This window comes from Carassius carassius, chromosome 20, assembly GCF_963082965.1.
Source record: "Carassius carassius chromosome 20, fCarCar2.1, whole genome shotgun sequence".
NCBI lineage: Eukaryota > Metazoa > Chordata > Actinopteri > Cypriniformes > Cyprinidae > Carassius > Carassius carassius.
Window position 1 is genome coordinate 18423339 of NC_081774.1, and position 24106 is coordinate 18447444.

Genomic DNA, 24106 nt, shown 5'->3' on the forward strand with positions numbered 1-24106 from the left:
GACTAAATGATTTGAGACATCTAGTATAAAACACCAGCAAAGTGTTTCATTGCAACATCAGTTATGAATTGTTCACAATAAGCTAATGCATTTAGAAAATAGCGTGTATTTTTATTCACGCCATAGCAGACGAAAATGTTAGGATTAAATGTCTTTAGGCAAGTCATGATTGGGACAAAAAACGAAATGGTTTATTAGCTACAGTGAAAGCGGTACACTTAACTGCATGCACTTCATCTAGGTCACAAGTGAGGTGGATGAATTAATACAGACTGATCTTAAATGTTAACCACAAAACTTTATCATCACACAATCAGCCAGACACCACCACTGACATCGAGCCATGGCTGTCAACGCTGGTATGAGTGAGATAAAGAGATACAAAAATGCTATGTGCAGGATGTGCATGCTGGCATAACAGCAGCCATTGTGTGTGAATGGGTCACCAGAGAAAGAGGCTTTCAGAGCAAAACAAGCTAATGGCATCAGAAGCACGTGACACACGCAGCTATTGAGAGCTGCTAAACTCCCTTCCCCACTGGCTCCCTCCTCCACCCTCCCAACAGGACGCATCCTGCTGTATGCCATTAACTCACGCATGAGTCCTCCGAGACAGGCAAAGCAAACAGAAAGAGCAGAGCGAGAGAGAGAGACAGAAATAATGCAGACAGAGAGCGAGCAAGAGCGAGAGGGTAACGGAAGGAGTGCAGACGGGGGAGGAGAGTGATGCTTACTGCGAGCAGGAAGGGAGCATTTCCCCTTCAGAATGGGAAGGGGGGTGGGGGGTGGGGGTTAGGAGATTAGCACTGTGGCGCCTGTGTCTTGGGGAGGGCCAGGATATGCAGCGAGGATGAAACAAACAGCTGTAAAAATCCATTTCCACACTTGTGGGGCACAGGCGGCACCATTCCCACTAAGAAAAACCCTCAAACGGGCCTTCTGCAACCCACTAAACAAAACAGACTTTCCAAAAAACTTTTAAATGGAAATGAAGGCATGCTTCATTTGCACAACTCACCTGCATGTGAGGCACTTTCTGCATGGGTGGAGGCGACTGGTGAGGAGGTGCCCATGCCTGCTGAGACGGAGGGGAGCTCTGGTGGTGTGCAGCCAGGTGTGTCTGTGACAGGGGAATAGAGGGAGGGGTGTGCACCTGTTGCAGCTGGAAAGGCAATGGGGATGTCTGCAGCTGCTGGCGCTGTGCTTGTTGGGCAAGCAGCCTCTGGTCCTGGGGCTCTGTGTGGTTTGCACCCGGTCCTGCTGGAGGTCTTCCTTGAGCGCCCGTGGCCCTGTGATTGGGTGACAAAGCAGCATACATCTGGGTTGGTGGAGGATGTGGGAGTGAGGGATGCGACGGCAGCTGTTGGTTGGGATGCTGCTGAGCTGCATTCATTGGGCAGGCTCCTCTCTGTGCGTGAGCCATTGGGCCCTGAGTCTGATGTGGCACGGCAGGGAATACGCCCACATCGGTTACCAAACCCGCACTGGGTGGGCGGCCCTGCTGTGGAGGCGGCGTGCCTGCAGGGGTAGCCAGGTTCCTCATGGGTGACATGGAAGGAGGGGAGTTGTATGATCCCTGAGGTGGAGGCGGTAGATGCTGTTGCTGCAGCTTTTGCTGGGCTGCACCCTGGTTCTGAGCTGGATGCATAGGCTGGGTGTTGATTTGGTTCACATGAATGGGCTGCTGGTGCATTGGTCCTTGTTGAGCCCCAGGTGATGGGTAGCGCTGGGGCCCCGTTGGGGCAGGGTAGCGCTGCACCTGGGTCACGGGAACATTAGGGTTGCTGTTGCTGCTGGTGGTAAGGCTCAAGTTGGGACTCATCCCTGAAGTGTTGGCTAATCCCTGATTAAGGTTGCCGTACGAAGGATAGGGAGGGTACTGCCCTGAGCTGTTTACGGTGTTGGAAGGGACTTGCTGGTTGTGCATGTTATATCCCATGTTTTGGTGGGGTCTTCCTCCCATGACCTGCTGCTGCGGCGGTTGTTGTTGCTGCTGCCTTGAGGGGCTTTGTGGGAACTGGGGGTTGTGGCTGGTGACAGACTCCGGATGAACTGGACCCTGGCCAGGCCTGTGGATAAATTGTTGATTGGGTTGCTGATGCTGCTGAGGAGGCTGTCCTGGGTGACGCATTGGGGGTCCCGACAAGCCAGGATTCTGAGACATCCCTACGTGACCCATGAAATGATTGGCTTCCTGAGGGAGGCCTTGGGGAAAGTGGTTCATTCTGGGAGGTGTTTGCGTCTGGTTGTGGCCATGCATGGCATAGTCACCATGGCCAATAAAAGGGCCCATTTGGTGGGCATGTCCCTGTGGTCTGGCAGGGCCATGCTGATGAGACGAGGCTTGTGGAGGTTGCTGCTGGAAAGTGGGTCTAGCTTGATCAGGCACCTGCATTGCTTGAGCGCCCCATGCATTTCCCCCATCTGAGAATGACTGGCTCCGGCCTTCTCCTTGTGCTCCCGAGTAGACATGATGCCCTGCAGACCCTCCCGCACCTGGCGGAGCACCGTGATAGAGGGAATGAGGGGAGGTCATGCCATTAACTGGTCCGTTCCCCATCATCCGGCCCCCCTGTTGGTCCATTGGATGCATCTTGGGCTGCTCATACTGATTGAAGTGGTCAAAATGGTGGCCAAGTTTGGCCTGTCCAGGTACAGCAGGTGCGGAGAGGTGAAGAGAAGAGGGGAGCTGCCCGTAGCCTTGGTGCATCTGTTGACTCATTGGATTTGACTGACCTTGGGGGTAGCCACAGTCCCCCAGGCTCTCCAACTCATCAGAGAACAGATTCCCATCGTCTCCGAAGAGGCTCATCATGCCTGGGTCAGCCATGGCTGCAGTGCTCCTGCTGTGCAGCCGAGCTTCAGAAGCAGGACAGGGAATGTGTGCTCACACAGAGGTGGATGTCCTCAAAGCCGCTAATCCGCTAACTAATCTGCAGCATGTCACTCCATATTTCCTTAATTCTCTCAGAGAACGCAGCGTCAGGCAAAGTCAGGTTACAGGACCTGGAGAGGAAGAGCGAGAGAGAAGGAGTATTAACACAAATAGCTCTAGGTGAAAGCAAGCCCATTTTGTTCACTTTAACCATTCTTTATGAAATTTTCAGCCAGTGAGTCACAGCTGTTGAGAGATACAAGAGCAGCTGAAGGGTGGTGAGATTTTTTTTTTTTTGCAGTTAAATCAGTTGTAACTGACTCTTTGCCAACCTTTGATCCCAGCCCCCACCCTCTGTTCCTTCTGCTTTCAAACAAAAGGGCCAACACAGACACCGAGCCTAAATTCATTCATTCTTTACAATTCGTTGATGGTGGGGAAAGAACAAAGGAGTTTAGAGTGAGACAGCAGCAGAAGCAGTGGTAGTTAAACAACAGCAGCTGCCAGACCGAGTAGGCAGATGTAGAAACACAAGCAGGCGGCCCACCTGCTGAAGCCAAGTCTTAAAAGCAGCCCTGTTGCCGCCTGCATTTGTGCATTTCTGAAGCATTTAAGGAGTATGAGCAAGGTGTAAATTCATACACACTTTGCATACCTAACCAGCTTGTCCCAAGTGTGAGGTAATCAGATGAGCAGGGGGAATTATGTAGATGTGAGATAAACCAGGCAAGGGTGGGGGAAAATGTGGCCTGCTAAGATGTCCTACTCAACCACAACTACCTCCATGTGCGTATATGAGTTAGTGAGTGAATATGCACATGTAGGGGGTGTTACGCATATATTAGCGGGGAGTGGGTGAGGAATGCGTCGCCTCAACTTCAGCTACCCCACAGGAAAAATTTTCCACCCCCCGTCTCAAGCTCCTCAATCCAGTTCCTCCTTCACCCAACCCCCAATTTTCCCCTTTCTCTAAACCTCTCCACATGGCTGCTAAAACTACCCTGGTGAAAATCTATACTGACCAGCCTAATCTAAGGATCAAAGAGCCACATTGAAAAACAAGTTTCATCATATTGCCTTTTAGGCATCCTTAATTTAAAAAAAAAAAAGTATAGAACCTGTGCCACAAAGGTTCTGAGGACATGAAACTTCACAGTTCATTGCTATACAGCACTTTGACAACAAATAAGAGACCAAAAATAAAAATAAAAAAATAAAATAAAAAAAAAACCTTTCTGGCCGTAAACTAGGGATTCAAGAGAGTAAAACTAAACTTCACAAAGAGCTAGTGGTCATGCAGCATGGCAGGAGTCAAGACTTCCTGTAAGGCAATACTGTAGTATACAGTCACTGATACAAACCACACAAAGCAAATAAATGTTACCGACGTACACAACTTCACCAAAACCCGTACACCAGAATAGGGCTGGGCGATATACAAAAAAAAATTATATCACGATAGTAAACATTTTTACGATATTCGATATATATCTCGATATGTTTGCATTTAAATAATAAAAAATAAAACATGATTTTCTTTTGCCCATAAAAAAAAAAAAAACATTTAGATTAAACAGCTAATTTAAGCAGTTAAAAAATCTAGACCAAGAGATCACTTACTGCTTTTTATTAATGAATACATGTAGGCCTATATGTATCTGAAGCAGTGCAAATTAAGTAACAGTTACAGAAAGTGCATTCTGTCAACTTTTTAGTGCATGCAATTCACAATTTAAACTATGCAACTGGGATAAGTATTTTATTTTAATTTTTTAACAAGTTTTTAAGCTAAGAACACAAGTCTGTCAACTGTCTGTGGTTTTAAGAGAAGCTCTGTGGCATGAAACTATGTTCCTACTGACACTAAAAACCCTCTTAGATGGGGAGCTAGTTGCTGAAGCACATAGCTATTTCTTATATATAAATATATATAAATGAATACCAAAGACTTTTGCATCCTCTCTGTCTATATTATGGAAACTGGTAAACATATCAGTGAAATTCCCCAATAGTAATTCCAAATGGCCATAGCCTATGTTTCTCTATTCAAACATCAGTGGTCGAGTAAGTGCATTTATTTTGCGATCACAAATGCAAACAATATAGTTGAAATCTCACGACAGAACACAGACCGGCTGAACGACGCTTTCATTAGATCGCTCAATTCCAGCTTGTTAGTGTTTTCAGATTATCGTCAGCGGCTCTTCCGCAATGAGGAGTGAGCACGTGCGCATGGTTGCCAGATTGCTTAAAATAAGCAAACACCGGGCAGAAAAAGTATCCTTGTAACAGTGGAGCTCTGATTGGGAGATTTAAACTCTTGTTATCTGGCAACCGCTATCATTACAGCTCTCGTAGTAGAGGGGCGTAGAGCAGTCAGCAGTTACAGGTTCCTTTTTTGGACATTCGGCGCGTTCTTTTGGGAAAGTATGCTTGAATTTGAAATATTCGATATTCCCGATATATTCAAATTGTACATCGTCGTCAAAATTATTCCGATATTATCGCTAATATTCGATATATCGCCCAGCCCTACACCAGAACAAATATTCATTCCATTGATAAGGAAAAAGCAAGGCATCTCTTTGAGGTCGTTCATGTCGTTCCATGTCGTTCCAAACCCATATAAGTTACTTTTGTCTTCGGAACACAATTTAAGATATTTTGGATGAAAACCTGGAGGTTTGTGACTGTCCCATTGACTGCCTAGTAAATTACACTGTCAAGAACCAGCAAAGTATGAAAGAAATTGTCAGAATAGTCAATCAGCCATCAGTGACTCAACTGGAACGTTATGAAGTGACGAGAATACTTTGTACACGAACAAAACAAAAATAACTTCAACAATTTGTCTCCTCTGTGTCTCGTGCTTTTTTTTTTTTGTAAGCCACGACACAAGGATACATTTTCTATGTTTGTTTATGCTTTGATTTGAACGAAAACAGCAAATCCGTGCAGCACGGCTGACACAGAAGAGCGTACCCTGCATGCATTCAGTCTGTTCTGATGTGACCCATGCTACCCATCAGTCGATGGGACAGACTAAAGCCTCCCGGTTTTCATCAAAAATGTTCTGAAGACAAACTAAGCTTTTACGGGTAATTGATTCTTGAAAAAAATATTCCTTTTGGTGTTGAGAAACATTTTAATAGGAGGAGTGATCATAAGGAGGAAAGATGTCTGCCTGTGAATGACAGTGCCACAGATTTAATCTCCTCGCAGCTCTAGTTAAGAGCAGGAAGAGGAGTCTAAACACCACAGCCATAAATCAGTCCCCATTCACGAGAGTACTAGGCTACTCTTTCTGCATCTGCGGGGGAGGGTGGGAGATCCTACAGAGCCATGCCAAAAGCTGCAAATTTGAATCCCTATGATCAGATTTGGTGTCTAAGCTGGCAGGCTGACCGTTCACCCAATTCTCTTCGGAGAGTGACAGATGTGGCGGAGTGCCAAAACAGCTCCTTCTGGAGCACCACACCCTTCAGAAGGAGCACAAGCCATAGAGCAAGAGCATTTTGACGTACACCGTTACTCACAGCGTAACCGCAGCAAGTTAGTGGCCAGACTTGCCCCTGACCAGACGGCACAACAAGAGGTAAAGATGCAGCCAATTACAACCACAAGCACACATAACATCAGTAAAATAACCTGGTCACGTCAAAAACACATTTAAGCTATTGTACACTATTTGAATCCTCTAAGATAAAAGACTAATGGAAATGGTTTAACTAGTAAAGGTAAAAAAAAAAAAAAGTTAAGTAAAATTTTAGTGCTGGATTTGTAAAAGTTGTTTAGATTGTTCTGGTCCTGAAAAGAAACAAGAAGCCTAGGAAAATAAACATTTTGACAGAACAAGTTCTAGAAAAAGACAAGATCACCATCTATGAAATAGTAAATTACATTGTGATCCCTTGCAGGGATGTCAAGCTCAGTTCCTGGAGGGCTGCACCCCTGCAGAGTTTAGTTCCAACCATAATCAAACACACTTGATTCAGCTAATCAAGGGCTTCAGGATTACTAGAAATTTCCAAGCAGGTGTGAGTTGGAGCTAGTTGGAGCTAAACCGTTGCAGAGCTGCGGCTCTCCAGAAATGGAGTTTGACATGACTTCTTTAGAGGAAGCAGAGGCACTCTGGTTTGTTTGCACCAATCAATTCTGTAAGAAAAGCAATTTTGGCTTTTAAAAACCATGCACTGCCATATTAAAGCTGTGATAAATGAGGAATAACACCATTGTACAGTCATAATCTGTCTTTAAATCTTGAAATTCTGAGTTACGATGTACGATTTTAAAACAATGTACTGGGTAACAAATACTCTGAAATCACTGGAGGATATTGTAATGTTGCCAGTGATTCATAGCCTAAGATATATAGGGTAAAAAGTAGAGCCCGACCGATATGGATTTTTGGGAGCCGATGCCGATATTAACTCGAAAAGAGCCGATTTATAAGCCGATATTTTGATTTTAAAAATAATCTGGATATTAGACCCATTTCCTATAAACTGCACTTACACAACATTCAATAGCAAAATATCTGCCTGTTCTATGTATGTGGGCTGTATAAACCATTTTCCAGAAGGGATTATGTTAAAAAAAGGCTTAGATTACAGTCTCAATGACTAAACAATTGCACATCAAAAGTATATATTTTTTAATGATCAAAAAACAGTCTGGTTTTAAACATTTAACACTTTTACTTTCTTCCAGTTGAAGCTGGTTTTAACAGTCTGTGTGTTTACTGTAAATAAATTATAATACTAAAGTTAAAGTATTTGCAGAAGTAGTCCCACACTTTGCTGCTACAGCATTCACCTTTTTCAGCCATCTGTAGGCTGAAAGAGAGACATAGAAAGAATAAGCATGTGTATTAATAATATCACCATGTATCATTACTCATGTCATCATTAGAATTATAATAATAATAAACTGGGATCTCCTACATAGGCAAAAATGAGAAATATATATATATTTTTTATTTGTCAAGCAATAGGTATTACCTACTTATATTTAACAATATTATTTCAACATTTTCCTGTTATGTCTGTAAAGCTGCTTTGAAACAATATGTAAAAAAAAAAAGTAAAAAAAAAAAAAAAGCTTGTTCAGCTCACATTTATTTACATGTCCCCTCTGGTTTAATCATTTCTGACGCACCTACTGTAGTCACTGTAACTACACTATATTTGCTCTCACAGACACATTCACAACAGACCCGTATATCTTCTCCTCTTCTCTTTGTGCAGTCTGAATCAAAACATCATCATGCGTTGGCGAACATAAAGTTAGCCTACTGTTACCGGAAGATTACGGAATCAATTCGAAGTTGAATGGTTAACGTAAGTGTCATGAACACACCGCTGTCAATTTTGAGAAGAACCACCTTCAAACAAGTTAATAGCAAGCATTTAAGGGGCCTGCTAAAAAGGAAGCTATATTAGCGTTAGAGTAACGTAACCAGCCTGAATTCACAAAACTGTTCTCTGGACCTGAGGGTTAGAGCTTAGATTCTCTGCCCGAGCCCGACCCGCGGGCCAGGCCGATATTTCCCGCCACCATCCTCAGGCCGGGTCGGGTCGGCCCCTTGATAAAGCACGTCACGTGTCATGCGCAGCGTCTCGTCCACTCGCAGTCTCGCATGCGTGATGCATCACACCTGCTGTGCGTGCTGTACTATTCAGTAGAATAAGTGCAACATGGAGCTTGAAGAAGCAAAGAAAAAAATTAAAACAGGAGAATTAACTTTGAGCAAGTCTGGAGGAAAATCGGAGGTATGGAAACATTTTAAACTAGTCGTGGGGAGTGACAACATATGTGTTGGCTTTGTCTCGTGCATTAAATGCGGCACGCATATATATATATATATATATATATATATATATATATATATATATATATATATATATATATATATATATATATATAACTGCGCAGCTCCCCCGTAGCCTAAATGATCTAGCACAGCAGCACCTGCGGTAAAAAAAAATAAAATCTGGCGCCGCCCCTGGTTATAACGGCCCACATATTACAAATGGTCGGGTTTAAATCGGGCTCGGGCTCATAATTACAGTGAACGTGTTGGGCCGGGCCGGGCCGGGCTCGGACACAACGTGCTCGGGCAGGGTCGGGCTTGATTTGTTGGGCCCGATCTAAGCTCTACTGAGGGTAGCCTCTTCTTCCTTGCTTCTCTCTTAATTCTCATCAGCAGGACTAGCGCTATTGCTCGCTTTTTACAACGGGACAGATACATGTTGGCTGCTGACCGAAAGGAGGAACAACAGACTATGAAAGAGCTCCCGCTAAACGTTTTTAAAACTCCGCCTACGCCACAGCGGAGCGCAGCGCAAATCGCGTTGTATCTGAAGGGCAACGCTGAACCCAACGGCAAGCGCCGTGCATACCGCGTCCTGTGTGAAAGGCCCAATTACGCGGTCATTATGTGGGAAACACACCGCAATAGAATAAGAATAAGTTAAACGCTAACGTTATAGTTTGACCTCCTATTAACGTTTGCGCTCTTCCACTGATAAACATGGTATTAGCTTTGTGGCTAATCTAATATAGCAATGCATTAGCGGCTGTAAGTGATGTTACAGAATATTTAGAAGTGATAATGATAGGACCGTTAGCTAGAACTACCACACAGTTTTTATATACAGGGTATGAAGTAAATCTACAATCATTTCACATGACGAATGACAGACTCACCGTCAAAACAGTACATCTCCGTGGCTTGGCTGATCGCTTTCTTCTGTAGTGAATTTCTGGCGCTGTTGTTAACTCTGGAGCTGCAGAGCTTCCTCTGGTGGGCACACTATGCAACACTCATAACATGAGTGAAGCATGAGACTCTGTTTCTCATGTTTCATCGGCCGTTATAAATGCCGATGCCGATTTAAATGCAATTAGCTTATATCGGCCGATAATATCGGCCGGCCAATATATCGGTTGGGCTCTAGTAAAAAGCCTAGAGCATGTGAAAAGTGTGGTTTACTGTGCGACAACTGTGCTGCATAATACATCTCAACAAAGGTCCAATCAGGGTCAAGTTATTGCCACAATTCCCGACCCCCTCATTGAGAATAACTCATGCTGGCAAATCATAACTGGAGTATTCTTAGAGCCACCGTGCTGATCATGTGATCTGGTCAATTCGGACTTCTCAGTCCATTTCTATGACAATGAGCAGGTTTACTTAAGCAGTTACAAAGTACGGCAGCTTTTTGCTTTTAAGCTAGTGTTCATCCTCATATATACACATGACATGGACAAAATCAAATATAAAATTTAGAATTTATATAATTAACTGTAGTCTAATAAATGTGCATGGATAATGGACAAAGTTTAGTCAAAAAGCTACAACAGCATTATCTTGGTTTGTTAGAAGGGGTTGTGTGATAGGACGATTTTTATAAAAATGTCTCCACAATCTGCTTTTGAAGAACTATCATGGTATTGTGCTACAGAGCACATTCTATCAGCTGCAGTTCTGGCGTTGCCGTATCAATATAGAACAATTTCACTGTTTGCAAACAGTGAATAACAGTTAATGCAGCAGTCTATTCAAATCATGGAATAAAAATAAATTATTCTGGGTTTATATAAAACTCATCATTCTTTTTAGTTTATAAACCCACACTTCTGGCTTTTTTCCCCTCATATTTTACAAATTCACAATTGTTGAGTTGAATCAAGAATGAACTAGGGGATATGAACTAGAAAAAAAGAAAATGTAAATTGTGAGAAAAGGTCAAATGTTATAGGTTTAAACTGTATTTCATGCATGTATTTTTAACTGTAGGGCTAATACAATGTCCCCTATATGAATATTATATAGACCTATTGTTTAAATCAAATATATGCTTTAAAAGTAGAGTAATCATTAGGGCTGCAACTAACGATTATTTTGATAATCGATTAATCTGTCGATTATTTTTACGATTAATCGATTAATCGGTTTATGTACTTATATTTTAGTTTTTCCCATTTTTCCCCCAAGTAAATTATTAATAAATGGTCTTTATCATTCAGCATAGATTTAAGAGATTTTAACCATTTTGCACTGTCATATCCTCATCAAAAATATACCTGGAGTTGTTTTATTGTGTTAGTAATCCTTTGTCGAACTCTTCTGCAATCAGAACACTGACCCATACTCTAGCAAATTTCACAAGGAGATTTCAAATAATGTTTTCACCATGGCAGTTCTTAGAGCTCCTAAAGTAGTTTAACATCCCGAACAAAGCATATTAAGGAATCTTTCAGAACATATTTTCACGAAGAATAAGGATAAAACAGAATAAAATTGCAGTGCATTGTATTTTATTATATACTGGGAAAAAGCTTTATAGCTTTTGCTGTGAAATTGTAAACAATTCTTCAAAAAAAGTGCCAATGGCATGAAACCTGAATGGAACTCACAATTTAAAGTAAAATCCATCAGAAGGTTGTCCAGAAAAAAAAAATAGGACACACACAAAATACCTGCTGTGTGAAAAAGAGCAGTGAATAATACTTAGGAAAAAAAAGTGCATTTCAAATATCTACATTTACCTCTCTCATTCAGTCATAATTAGGCTGCACGACTGAATTTTGAACTGGTAAACGACAAACTGATCACAGAACATGTTTGTAAAGCTTTAAATGTTAACTGTTAAAAAGCAATGTTATCAGCTTTTACGACTAAACATTTGCAAACAACATTGTACTGGAGAATCTGCACAAATGAAAGTCTTAGGGGCCGTTCACAAATCGCGCCTAAAAACGCGTGGAAAACGCTAGGCGCACCGCTTTCTCCTTTCCAAAGCGCTCGCGCAGAAGCGCCCCTGAGGCGTCTGCCTTTGCTAAGCAACCATGACGTGCTCTCTCCTTGTAGACGCGGAAATTTCAGCAAAGGATAAATGGATTTGCAGCTCAAAAATCGCTTGCAGTAGCTCTGCTACTAAATTTATTTCAAAATGGAAATCCATATACAACTATGATCAGCTGTTCCTTTCATCTTGACTGAGCTTTTAACGTTGTTACGGGAAAGGATGAAGCTGATTGGTTAGTTCTTGTCACATGACCCGCGGTGCGGTTGCTGCATTCTGAAAAGTTGAAATGTTTTTAACTCGATGCGGTGCGGTGTTGGAAATAACGAACTTGAGCGCACAAAAGACGCGATATGTGAACGTCCCCTTAAACAGTGCAGTAGTGCAGAGTTTACAGGTTACTCTTCTTTTTTAAAGGCTCAATGTAAAGTACTCCCACATCACGCTGAATGCTGCAGACATAAACATCATATGATGTCTATGGCTGCAGAGACGCTGTTCGGGAAGCACGTGACATAAAACAAGGCCAGCTATTGGCTATTTGCTACTTCTCCTGTTGTACTGGCTGAGTAAAACCTCCGGTGGCTCATTACTGCCACACTTTGGTCACCGCAGATTTGAAATATGCACGAAATGAGCCGCTTACGGCAAATAAAAGTTATTTAGCAACGAATCGATGACTAAATTAGTTGACAACTATTTTAATAATCGATTTTAATCGATTAAATTGATTCGTTGTTTCAGCTCTAGTAATCATAGCAGGTTTCATCCATAGTCTGTCCATTTAACCATCTGCGCTTAGCTTCAAATGGCATCTTTGATGCCAGTATTATATAAAAATTATTTGCATTCCGATTCTGACATCCAAAAGGCACAACAATAATTTTTTTTCTCTTATTCCATAAAATGTACCTATTTCCCTACACTTCCAAGTGTTTTTCTGCCACCATAATGCACATGCAGCTGCAAGTGATGTAACTGTGACTTCTACTCCAAATTGGTCTATATTATACATTCTCATCAAATGTTAACTCGATGGTAGAGTTACTCTCACAGGACAATGCACTTATTCGCAATAACAAAAGTGCATTATTTGCATGTGCATCAAAGTCTTGTCGGTGTTCTGACGATTTGTTCTACCCTGTCAGATTTAGCTACCTCCCATTTAAACAGATGGTAGCATAATCTGAAAGAATAAAATGCTAACCATCAGATTTTGCTTCCAGCCTGATATTAATGTGTTGTGAAGCTTTATTAACATGTACACCTACCCCAAACCTAAACCTACCCTTACAGTATTAAAAATAGTGGTCGACCGATATTGTTTTTTTTTTTTTTCATAGCCAATACCGATATCTTTCAAAGCCAGGAGGCTGATAGCTGATATAATTTATTATTGTTATTATTAATAATAGTAATAATAATAATAATAATAATAATATTTAAAGGGGTGCTATTATGCTTTGTCACTTTTTCAACTTTAGTTAGTCTGTAATGTTGCTGTTTGAGCATAAAGATCTGCAAAGTTACAAAGCTCAAAGTCCAATTCAAAAGGAGATTTTCTATTTAACAGAAATTACTTTTCAAAAACTACAATGACTCGTTTGGACTACAACGCATATTTTCCAGGATTTGCGATATCACATATCGGCGAATGGGACAAGACAAGGTTGAGCTGCACTAGAGAAGACAGCGGGTGTTATCACTATGTCTGAAACAAGCCAGACTACAGATTTATTTGTAGCGGGCCGCCACAATATCAAAACTGACCGCCACAAATGGATTTTTCAAAAGGAAAAAGGCCAAAAGGCTTTGAATTCATAAAATAAACATGAGCACTGCACTTTTCAAAAATCAAAAACGGGTGCAGGTATTTTTATATCACTGTATTTCAGAAGGTAATTGACTGTATTTAGAAAGTTTTCGATGGCGTTTTCATTTCATCTTGCATGTAATGCCTGATAAAGCAGTGTGTGAGGTCAGCACTGCTTTACAGCTGTTACCGGAGAAACCTCCATCTCTCCTGCTCTTAAAGCGCAGAAAGATAATTTGCATACACACACGCGTGCGCGCATATATATATATATATATATATATATGTATGTATGTGAGATATATATATGATTTGATTAGTGAACCGATGATTCTTTTGAGTCAATCTTTTAAAATAATTTATTTTGTTTAACGAAACCAGTGTGGAAACCAGTGTTTCACAAACTGGATAGATCTGAGGTGCAGGGCTCGCAAAATCATTAGCCCCAAGTCCCGGGGCTATTGTGTTTTCCAGTCCGACGGGCTATCGTGAATAGTAATGTAAAATTACTAACTTGATTTGTGTTGTTCACTCGCTTGAAGGGGTGAAACGGATCGTAGCTGATCATTTGCACTTGTTTCTAAATCTTGCTGATTCAAGCGTTTTAAACAATTTGCGCGCGTTCGGCGTTGCGAGCAGCATTTCAGACAATGCGCGTACAGAGAATGAATTCATCTTTAGCGTATCGTCATTTCTGAATGAACACATACACACAATTATATCAAAATAATTGTCTCTGCAAGTATTCTTGTAAACACAGTCAGTTATGTTTTAAGTGAAGGTATACAGTGGCCTGCTGCTCAGAGAAATTCGCTGTACCGGATAAATCTGTCTCTCTCTCTCTGTTTTTTTAGATGACGTGAAAGGGGGCGTGTTTCAAGATATGCAATGGAGTAGACCAAACTAGACAGGGAGGGAGGGAAAAACACTCATTCAAACAAATGCTTCATTAAATTGGTGGTATTGCCGGCTTTGGTTGCAATACTCTTATCGCATATGTTCCACTTTGCTGACTCGGCATCCACTTTTATAAAGTGTAGCCACACTTTAGACCTCTTTGGCATTGTAAAACGGAAACGTTTTGAGAAAAAACTACATTTGTGTTGTGTGTCTGCGAGTATCTTCAGAAATCCTCCCCGTCACGTCACGTGGTGGTGGACAGCCAATCATGGCGAATTTAGGTCCTTACATGCACGTATGTTACAAGCTCACACAGACACAGCCGATTGGCAAAAAAAAAAAAAAAAACGGCCGCTTGGCTTTTGGAACCGAAATTTGGCACTGAAAGATAAATAATTTTTCGATACTCATAGTATCTAAGTTTTTCGTTCGATACCATAAAGGCATCGAAGTTCGGTACCCAGCCCTAGTAAGGTGTAAGGGGCATGACATTTCCCAACCAGGCACGAGTGCTGTCAATAACAACACACACTGTCCCAACTAACCAATCACAACACACACTGTCCCAACTAACCAATCACAACACGCACTGGGCCAACTAACCAATCACAACAAGCACTGGGCCAAATAACCAATCACAACAAACACTGGCCCAGCTAACCAATCACAACACATTTCTTATTTCAGAAGGTGGGCCTTAATTTGATACAGGAACTATTAGAGCCATTCATGCAAGACTGGAGAGAGAGGTGTTGTAATAATGTAAAATGTGTGAAAAATAATGTGATTTTCGAACAACCAAGTATGAGAGCCTATTCTAATTCACCCCAAAACAAAATCAAGACTTTGTAAAAGAGCATAATAGGACACCTTTAAGAAATTTGAAATCACTTGACAATGGATTAAAAAAATGTGTAAAATAAACATACGTATGTTTTAGATGCAAAGTATTTTTTACAATTAAATAAATTAAATAAAAAAGTAAAAAGGAAGTAAACACTGTAACTGACAGGGCACTGAGTATTCTGGGAAGTTTGTGTGCACTGGGAATCATATTTACATTTTAAATTTAGTCATTTAGCAGACGCTTTAATCCAAAGCGACTTACAAATGATAAATATTTGTCAAATAAAGCCAGGGTAACACTCATTTTACATACAGAACACAGTGAATATGATTTGAATATGACATAGGGCAAATGCATTAAGCACAGCGTAATTTGAAATCACAATTTTAAAGTTTAAAGCATTCAATTCACATGGACCAACCGTCACACAGAGAACACGTGATGATGCTGGATAAAAATAAATAAGAGAGTTCACTGCAGTCACTGTGAACGGAGCCGCTTTGAAGGCTGGGACACACAAAGCCGACTTCAAAAGAACTAGCGGCGAGGAAAGCCGACGGTGTTGTCGCCTCGCGTCGGCACATGCCTGAGAGAAACGAGTTGTTCATATCAGCAGCTATTAATAGTATATATTCGCCATTCAAAAGAAGAAACCGAAACAAATATATACAAGATAAATGCAGATTAGGGCTGGACAATATATTGAACGATTTGATAATGCGCATCTGGTCAGTAAAGCCGGTTCCGTGATTAGCAGTAAATCCCCATCACCTGCTTTCAAATGGATCGGCAGTTAATCCACAGAGCCGTAGTTCACTGACAAGCTACGCTATATCAAGTTCATTATCGAAGGCGATTAATCTTAAATAATGAACTCGATATAGCGTAGCTTGTCAGTGAACTACGGCTCTGTGGATTAACTGCCTACTTTAAAACAAGCAGCACAAACAGACTTGATAAGTCATATTACACTTTCGGTTTTAATGAGTTCGATGGATAATTAAGCCAAAACAATAGCGTGAAACGCAATGTTAAAGAACTATTATGTAATAATGAGAACTATAAATCCCCATCCACCACAGTCTATAATGAATGGGAAACACTGGAATGAGCCCCCGATCTACCCAAATGAGTCTATGTTCGCACAAATTATTTGTGATCCAGCTTCACCTCCAGAAGAAGTGATTGTAAGGTTTTTTTAATGAATTTTTGCAAATCGCCTTTCCTTATAATGTGCTAGCTAGGGAGTTTTAAAATGCGGCTAAAGTTTACCATCTCCCAGAGCGTGTCGGGGTCAGCAGAACTTATTTGCATTTAAAGCTATTTGCAATAAAACAGCATGCTGTAGATAGAGCTGTTTTTGAAGGGGTAAAAAGGGTGTTTTACACTATCATTGAGAGGTTTTAAACAAACTACGTTACAGACTTTTCATTAATACCCTAAAGCAGGGGTCTCCAACCCTAATCCTGGAGAGCTCCTGTCCTGCAGATTTCGACTCCAACTCCAATCAAACACACCTGAACCATCTAATCAAGGTGTTCAGGGCTTCTTGATAATTACAGGCAGGTGTGTTGGAGCAGGGTCGGAACTGAAGTCTGCAGGATGGAAGCTCTCCAGGAGCAGGGTTGGAGATCCCTGCCCTAAAGAATCAAATCAACTAGTGGAAAATGGGCATCCGATGACCCCTTTAATATGAATCAATGTAAAATGTATGTATTTAGTGTTTTATTTTTTAATTTGTTAATTCCATTTCTTGAATACTATTTCTGAATACACATACTGTGACTACGTGAACAATAAAGCACTGTTTGTTTTATTTGTATATTATGCACGGTGAAAATTTAATTTACTAAATTCTTTAAGGCAAATGGTTGTAAATGATTTTAGCTACATTTTTTTTTTTTTTAAAGTTGAAAGTTAATAAACTAAATTTAAATGTAGTTAAAATAAATTGATTGCAACCAGTTTTTTTTTTTTTGTAAATTCAATGCATTTTTGTGTGTGTGTATTTGTAATGTAGTTCTTATTTTTTAATAACAAAATAATGACAGATTTTTATCTTTGGCCTAATGTGCGCCACTATTTATATGAGGCTTTGTTTTTAAAATAGGGAAATTAGTTTGGCTGTACTGCTCAGACAGCTTGCAAAACAGTAAAACCAACATGGCAAAGAATCATGCTAAAATCGTGATATTCCTGAAAAAATTTGATTTTTTTTTCATATTGCCCATCCCTATTTGTTAGTCATAAAAACTGAACCGTTTACAGACTGACTCAAAAGTGAACTTAAGATACAAAATACAGTTAAACTGACTTAAACTTGCATGCAAATGTAATTACTGAGACCATAACATGGAGAAGAAAAAAAAAGTCTCATTGAGAAACAAGAGGTAAGAGGTACACAAGATTCTAAACTAGTATCGGTTAGACGTTGACTTCACTTGCCAGTTGCGAATGGAAGGGATTCATGCAACTCACTATCTTTTTCAATATCAGTTTCATAACAGTTAAGTTACACAATATGTGAGAAAGCCAATCAGTCACACTGTTAACTGATTATCTGATGTCACATTGGCTACGAGTTGCTCACTGAGGTTGTCCACACATACAAAATATAGAGGAACATGTGGTATTCATGGGGAAAACAAAACAGACATTAATGTTTGATAAAACCTTATACTATGAATACATATTTGATGAACATTATAGGTCAGACTGACATCCTTTCCATCTTGCAAGAACGTTACACTGAAGGTCACTAGTCTCAATATAGAATCATATCGGAGATCTGGTTAACTGAAAGCAACAAAAATGTTATTTTGCTAATTGTAACGGGTGAAACAAAACATTCTCTCTGAAATGCAGACTCACATTTTAAAGGTGAACAAGTTCACACTCTTTCATTCATCATTCAACAATCTTCTTTTGACAAGAACGATAAACATAAAAGCAGTCTGAGCCGGTTTTCAGCCATCTGTGTTAGAGCACCAACCCGCATTGTTTTTTTCCTGAAACCAAACCAACCAACGTAGCCTTGCCAAAAGAGCAATGCACTGTGATACCAGCACTGAAAAAAAAAAGACTAAAGGGAAAAAAAGTGGGGGAGGAAAGGCCCACCAAGTGCGTGTGATTGCAGTCATTAACACCGACAGTCTCTTTAATGCACTCGGCAAGAAAGTCACTGATTAACCAATCCTTCCTCCCCAATTTTCCCATTTCACAGGGAGCTTTAAAACCCTGTTAAGAGAGAGCAGGTCTATGGCCACCTGTAGTTTGTCTCCTGGGATTAAGCTTAACATACACAAGGTGTGCATCATAGCAAAAAGGAGGGGCTGCACTCAAAACAAGCTCCTTGCACATGTTCTCCAGAAGCATTCCTTTCATTTCATTTCCCTCTTCAACAACCCCCACCAGAAGCTTTAACTGCAGCTGGGCATAATTTATATCGGTGCACCTCCATATTATATGCATGGGCGGGGGTTTGAAGGGGGTGCATCTGTGGAAAGTAACTGAGCACAAAGACAGTGTGAGGGTGACACAGGATGCGACGGGTGTGTAGCTGGAGAGCGAGCGGGGGTTAGGGCCGCAGAGCTGCTCCATTTGTGGGAACTGGTGCTTTTGCACAATGCTGCTGTAATTAAACGGATTGGTTTCTTTCTTGTCGTGTCGTGCAAGCTCACCCATATGGGGTTAAAACTGTTGCCCAGGGAGAGCTGTGCGTTCTCTGCACATGCTATGATGTAACAACACTCATTTCACCCCAAATTTAAGCAGTACCCATTAGAAGGACTGGTTAGACCTCAGAATTTCAGTGGCACAAATGAACACAAGAGCTTGCTTGCACTATAAGTCATGGACACTCAGAGAAGGTTGATTTTGGAGGAGAGAGAGAGAAAAAAAAGAAAAGAAAAAAAAAGAGACCTTTGACCAGACCTGCTGTCACCCAGTCAGCCTCTGGCACTTGTCTGTGTACCAGCTGAGGACCTGCAGGAGGGTCAGCGGAGGCAAGAAGCCATGAAGCTTCACTGCTCCTCTAGCAGAAGACAATTAAAGGCTTTAAAGCATAATCATCACAACCATGAAACGGGCAAAATACTGAGTAAGCTTAACTATATCAATTTCCTGAAGGTGATACGTTGAATTGAATACTTGTATCCAACAAGTTTGCCTTTAAATTATCAAACTGACAGCTAGAAAAACATTTATAATGTTACAAAAGACTGCTACTTCAAATAAATGCTTAAACATTCTTTTAAACTTTCTATTCAAAGAATCCTGAAAAAATACATACTTTTAGTTTTTAACATTGAGGAAAGTTTCTCAAGCAGCAAATCAACATTTTTACTGTATTTATAAAATAACTCTGAGAGTAAAAGGCTTCCTTAAAAAAATAAATAAATAAACTTTGTATACTTGAAGTATTCATTTGACATTGGAGACACATGATGAGATCAAAACTAGAGCTGAAACAACGAAACGATTTAATCGATTAAAATCGATTATTAAAATAGTTGTCAACTAATTTAGTCATCGATTCGTTGCTAAAGAATTTATTTGCCGTAAGCGGCTTATTTCGTGCCTATTTCAAATCTGCGGTGACCAAAGTGTGGCAGTAATGAGCCACCGGTGGATTTACTCAGCCAGTACAACAGGAGAAGTAGCGAATAGCCAATAGCTGGCCTCGTTTTATGTCACGTGCTTACCGAACGGCGTCTCTGCAGCATTCAGCAGGATGTGGGAGTACTTTATTTTGAGCCTTCAAAAAAGAAGATTAACTTGTAAACTCTGCACTACTGAACTGTTTAAGGGACCGTTCACATATCGCGTCTTTTGCGCGCTCATGTTCATTATTTCCAATGTAGGCGGGCAGTATGCGCGCTCATAATGGAAGCGACGCGGTCACGACGCACCCGTTTTTCCAGGCGCGTGCGCACCGCATCGAGTTAAAAACATTTCAACTTTTCAGAATGCGGCAAGCGCACCGCGGGTCATGTGACAAGAACTAACCAATCAGCTTCATCCTTTCCCGTAACAACGTTAAAAGCTCAGCCAAGATGAAGGAACAGCTGATCATAGCTGTATATGGATTCCCATTTTGAAATAAATTTAGTAGCAGAGCTACTGCAAGCGATTTTTAGAGCTGCAAATCCATTTATCCTTTGCTGAAATATCCGCGTCTTCAAGGAGAGAGCACGTCATGGTTGCTTAGCAAAGGCAGACGCCTCAGGGGCGCTTCTGCACGAGCGCTTTGGAAAGAAGGAGAAAGCGGTGCGCCTAGCGTTTTCCACGCGTTTTTAGGCACGATATGTGAACGGCCCCTAAGACTTTCATTTGTGCGGATTCTCCAGTACAATGTTGTTTGCAAATGTTTAGTTGTAAAAGCTGATAACATTGCCTTTTAACAGTTAAAATTTAAAGCTTTACAAACATGTTCTGTGATCAGTTTGTCGTTTACCAGTTCATAATTCAGTCGTGCAGCCTAATTATGACTGAATGAGAGAGGTAAATGTTTAAAGATATTTGAAATGCACTTTTTTTTTCTAAGTATTCACTGCTCTTTTTCACACAGCAGGTTTTTTGTGTGTCCGTTTTTTCTGGACAACCTTCTGATGGATTTTACTTTAAATTGTGAGTTCCATTCAGGTTTCATGCCATTGGCACTTTTTTTGAAGGATTGTTTACAATTTCACAGCATAAGCTATAAAGCTGTTTCCCAGTAAATAATAAAATACAACGCACTGCAATCTTATTCTGTTTTATCCTTATTCTTCGTGAAAATATGTTCTGAAAGATCCCTTAATAAGCTTTGTTTGGGATGTTAAACTACTTTAGGAGCTCTAAGAACTGCCATGGTGAAAACATTTGAAATCTCCTTGTGAAATTTGCTAGAGTATGGGTCAGTGTTCTGATTGCAGAAGAGTTTGACAAGGGATCACTAACACATAATAAAACAACTCCAGGTATATTTGTGATGAGGATATGACAATGCAAAATTATTAAAATCTCTTAAAAATCTATGCTGAATGATAAAGACCCTTTATTAATAATTTACTTTGGGGGAAAAATGGAAAAAACTAAAATATAAGTACATAAACTGATTAATCGATTAATCGTAAAAATAATCGACAGATTAATCGATTATCAAAATAATCGTTAGTTGCAGCCCTAATCAAAACTTCAATGTTTTCATCATCTAGAAGGCTATTGCATTAGTATATTTCATTCTAAGTCGTCATGTCAACATTAGTGTGTAAAACTCATTCTGACATTCCCTCTTGGCTGATGATTTTAAGGTTGTATATCCTGAGGCTCTGATGACTGTCTGTAGCCACATGGGACATAGAGGTGACCTGAAGGGAATTACTACATTAAATCTGCTACCAAAAAGCCTGAGGATTCAGAGAATACAGCTTTAAGCAGCAAGTAGTTATGTGAGTGGAAAAAGTTGCTTTGACAAAAAAATTGGGGAAATGGCACAAAACCAATATTAACAGCGGATGTTATTATGAAAGCGTCTATATACATTTTGAAAGGTCTGATAAAATACTGACAGAGAAGCTCAAATTTACATAATTTCCACCACTTTTTTTCTACCCATAAAAAATGTTTATAAAAAAAAAACCTATGGATAAAATATTAGGTATAACCTTAAATTATCATGTGCAGCAAGTCCCTAAATTTAGAAAACATGTATACATCTAAACTCACTGAAAAACAACTTCAGCCATCAAAGTCCAGCAGCTCTCATTTGAATATTAGAAGACTCATCCATTCCAAGCTATTCATCTGAAACTGTTCCTCCATCTTCTGTGTGGCAGGGAAGAGGGGGATGGTCATCGAGAAGGGGAAAAAAGCCTGCTTGTTTTGCAGCACAACAGGCCACTGCAGGCCTCCTGCTAACCCACGACTAGAGAGGAGGGGTTGGAGGGAAAGGGCCTGCACACAGCGGTGCTGTTCCTGGCGCAGATTGAAAGCATGTTGTCAGATAACTGAAATACCAGCCTTGAAAGTGCCGTCCACTACCAGTGTTTGTGTGCGCATGTGTCAATGCAGCGGGTGCCTGACCCACATCTAACACACTCCTCCAGATTGGCCACAGTCAGTCAGTGGCTAGCTAGCACCAGGACGATTTGCACAAATTAAAATTTGTCAAATTTAAAACATTATCTATACTCGTTTTTGTAATACTTACTATGGATTTGATTTCCATGTTTATTGCATCAATGCACACAGGAGACTTTTTGAAGTTTCATTCAGGCACATACTAAGGATATGAATCCACATATTTTATTTGGTTCAAAGCTGTAGCAGTAAGGTGTCTAAAGGCCAAGGTAAAGCATACCGCTACCAAAACAACACTATTTATCATTAACATGAGTCTATAGACAATGAACTTGATTATAAACTACATTCAGCTAAATATGCAATCATACTTGCATTGTCACAAAACTAATTTTTTAAATCTAATTAAAGCATAAAATTCATACAAATAAAGTTACACAAATTAATACAAATAAAGTTACATTTGGCTGAGACATCTATAAACAAAATGAAAACATCTCCTTATAGTTCGTTTAAAGTGCTAAAAAAAATGGTTATGAGAACTAAGCCACTATCCCGCTAGTACAATAAAAAGTTAAATATACTAAATCGATTAGAATTTCTCTGAACACGAAATGCAATCCTGAAGCTTTTGTAACTCGCGCAAATAATTTTTTTCTCTGAAATCACTGCAGGATTTTGGTAAGGGCGAAGTTACGCGTTATAAGCGACTTTGCACTAGATACGAAATGTGTACTGGAACAACATGTTGGATTCAAACTTTTCTCTGAGGACAAAAGAGGAACCGGCACTTGACTTTTCGATTTGATGCAACTAGTAAACAAGCCCCGGCAACCACACGAAAAGGCAAGCGAGATGAAAAGCCCAAAGCGACTACAAAGCAGTCTCACATCTGCTCCGACAGACCGGCTTCATATCTGCTCAGAGTGGACTGACACACATTAAAGCTGCCATCTTAGGTTAAAGACTTGAGAGGCAGCGAGACAACGACGATACCATCTTCAAACGTGTATTTGTTAGATTGTTAGCTGAAAACAGTGTTTCATGTAGCTTTATAAAAACAAAAAAGATCTAATAAAAGTTAATTGAAACGACAAAAACGGTGCGCGTGTAAAAGGGCATCAAAAACACTACAGAATAAATTATAAGTTAGCTTTATCTCCCTGGAGTCACAATGTTTTAAACGAAGCAGGTGCTTTTCAAGTTTCGTGCGAGGTTTAATATAAAAAAATAGATACTAAAACCTGTTCGACTTCGCGCATAGTACGAGATGAACAAAATTGAAAACTTTTGAAAACACGGAAACTCGTCCGATAATAAACCAGGTGCATTTTTTCAGTTCCCCTCAAATACAGTGTCGTCCAATCCCCCCTCCCTTTAAACACCGTCTACCTGTTGAGGGGCAAAGGGGACAAAAGAAATGCGAGATGACTTGTGTCCAGCTAGCTAGTTAGCTTGTTGTGAGACAATGAAGTCGACGCTGTCCGTGTCCTAAAGCAGATCGGCCGCTTCCCAGAAGCTCATTACCTCTGCGTCTCCAGCGCACTGCTCACAGCAGACCAAACCGTAGGAAATACAACATTCCCCAGCCCAGAAAACAAGCCACATCTATGAATTGTTCGTAGTAAAACACACAAGAGCCATAACTCATATAAACGAATAATTAAATAAAAATGAGAGAATGACCATCTGGTCTCAAGCAACCTTCGCCGGTATCTACCGTATATTGTCCTTCGGACGAGCGCACTTTCCGAGTCGACTTTCTGTTTCCACATACCCTTTCGAGTCTCGTCCAGGGT

At 40.5% G+C, this 24106-nt stretch overlaps 1 protein-coding gene across 3 annotated transcripts in view; it reads right to left on the bottom strand.

Annotated features, from left to right (window-relative positions):
* LOC132096576 (chromodomain-helicase-DNA-binding protein 7-like) overlaps window positions 1–24106 on the bottom strand; it is a 60848-nt gene that overhangs the window by 35773 nt on the left and 969 nt on the right. For 2 of the 3 annotated variants that reach the window (XM_059502018.1, XM_059502019.1), the window contains exon 2: window positions 1019–3006. The exons of the other annotated variant lie outside the window; for it this stretch is intronic. In XM_059502018.1, the coding sequence (XP_059358001.1) occupies window positions 1019–2830 (1812 nt within the window). In that variant the 5' untranslated portion in view covers window positions 2831–3006. The remainder of the gene's footprint in view (window positions 1–1018; window positions 3007–24106) is intronic. 3 annotated transcript variants of the gene reach the window in all.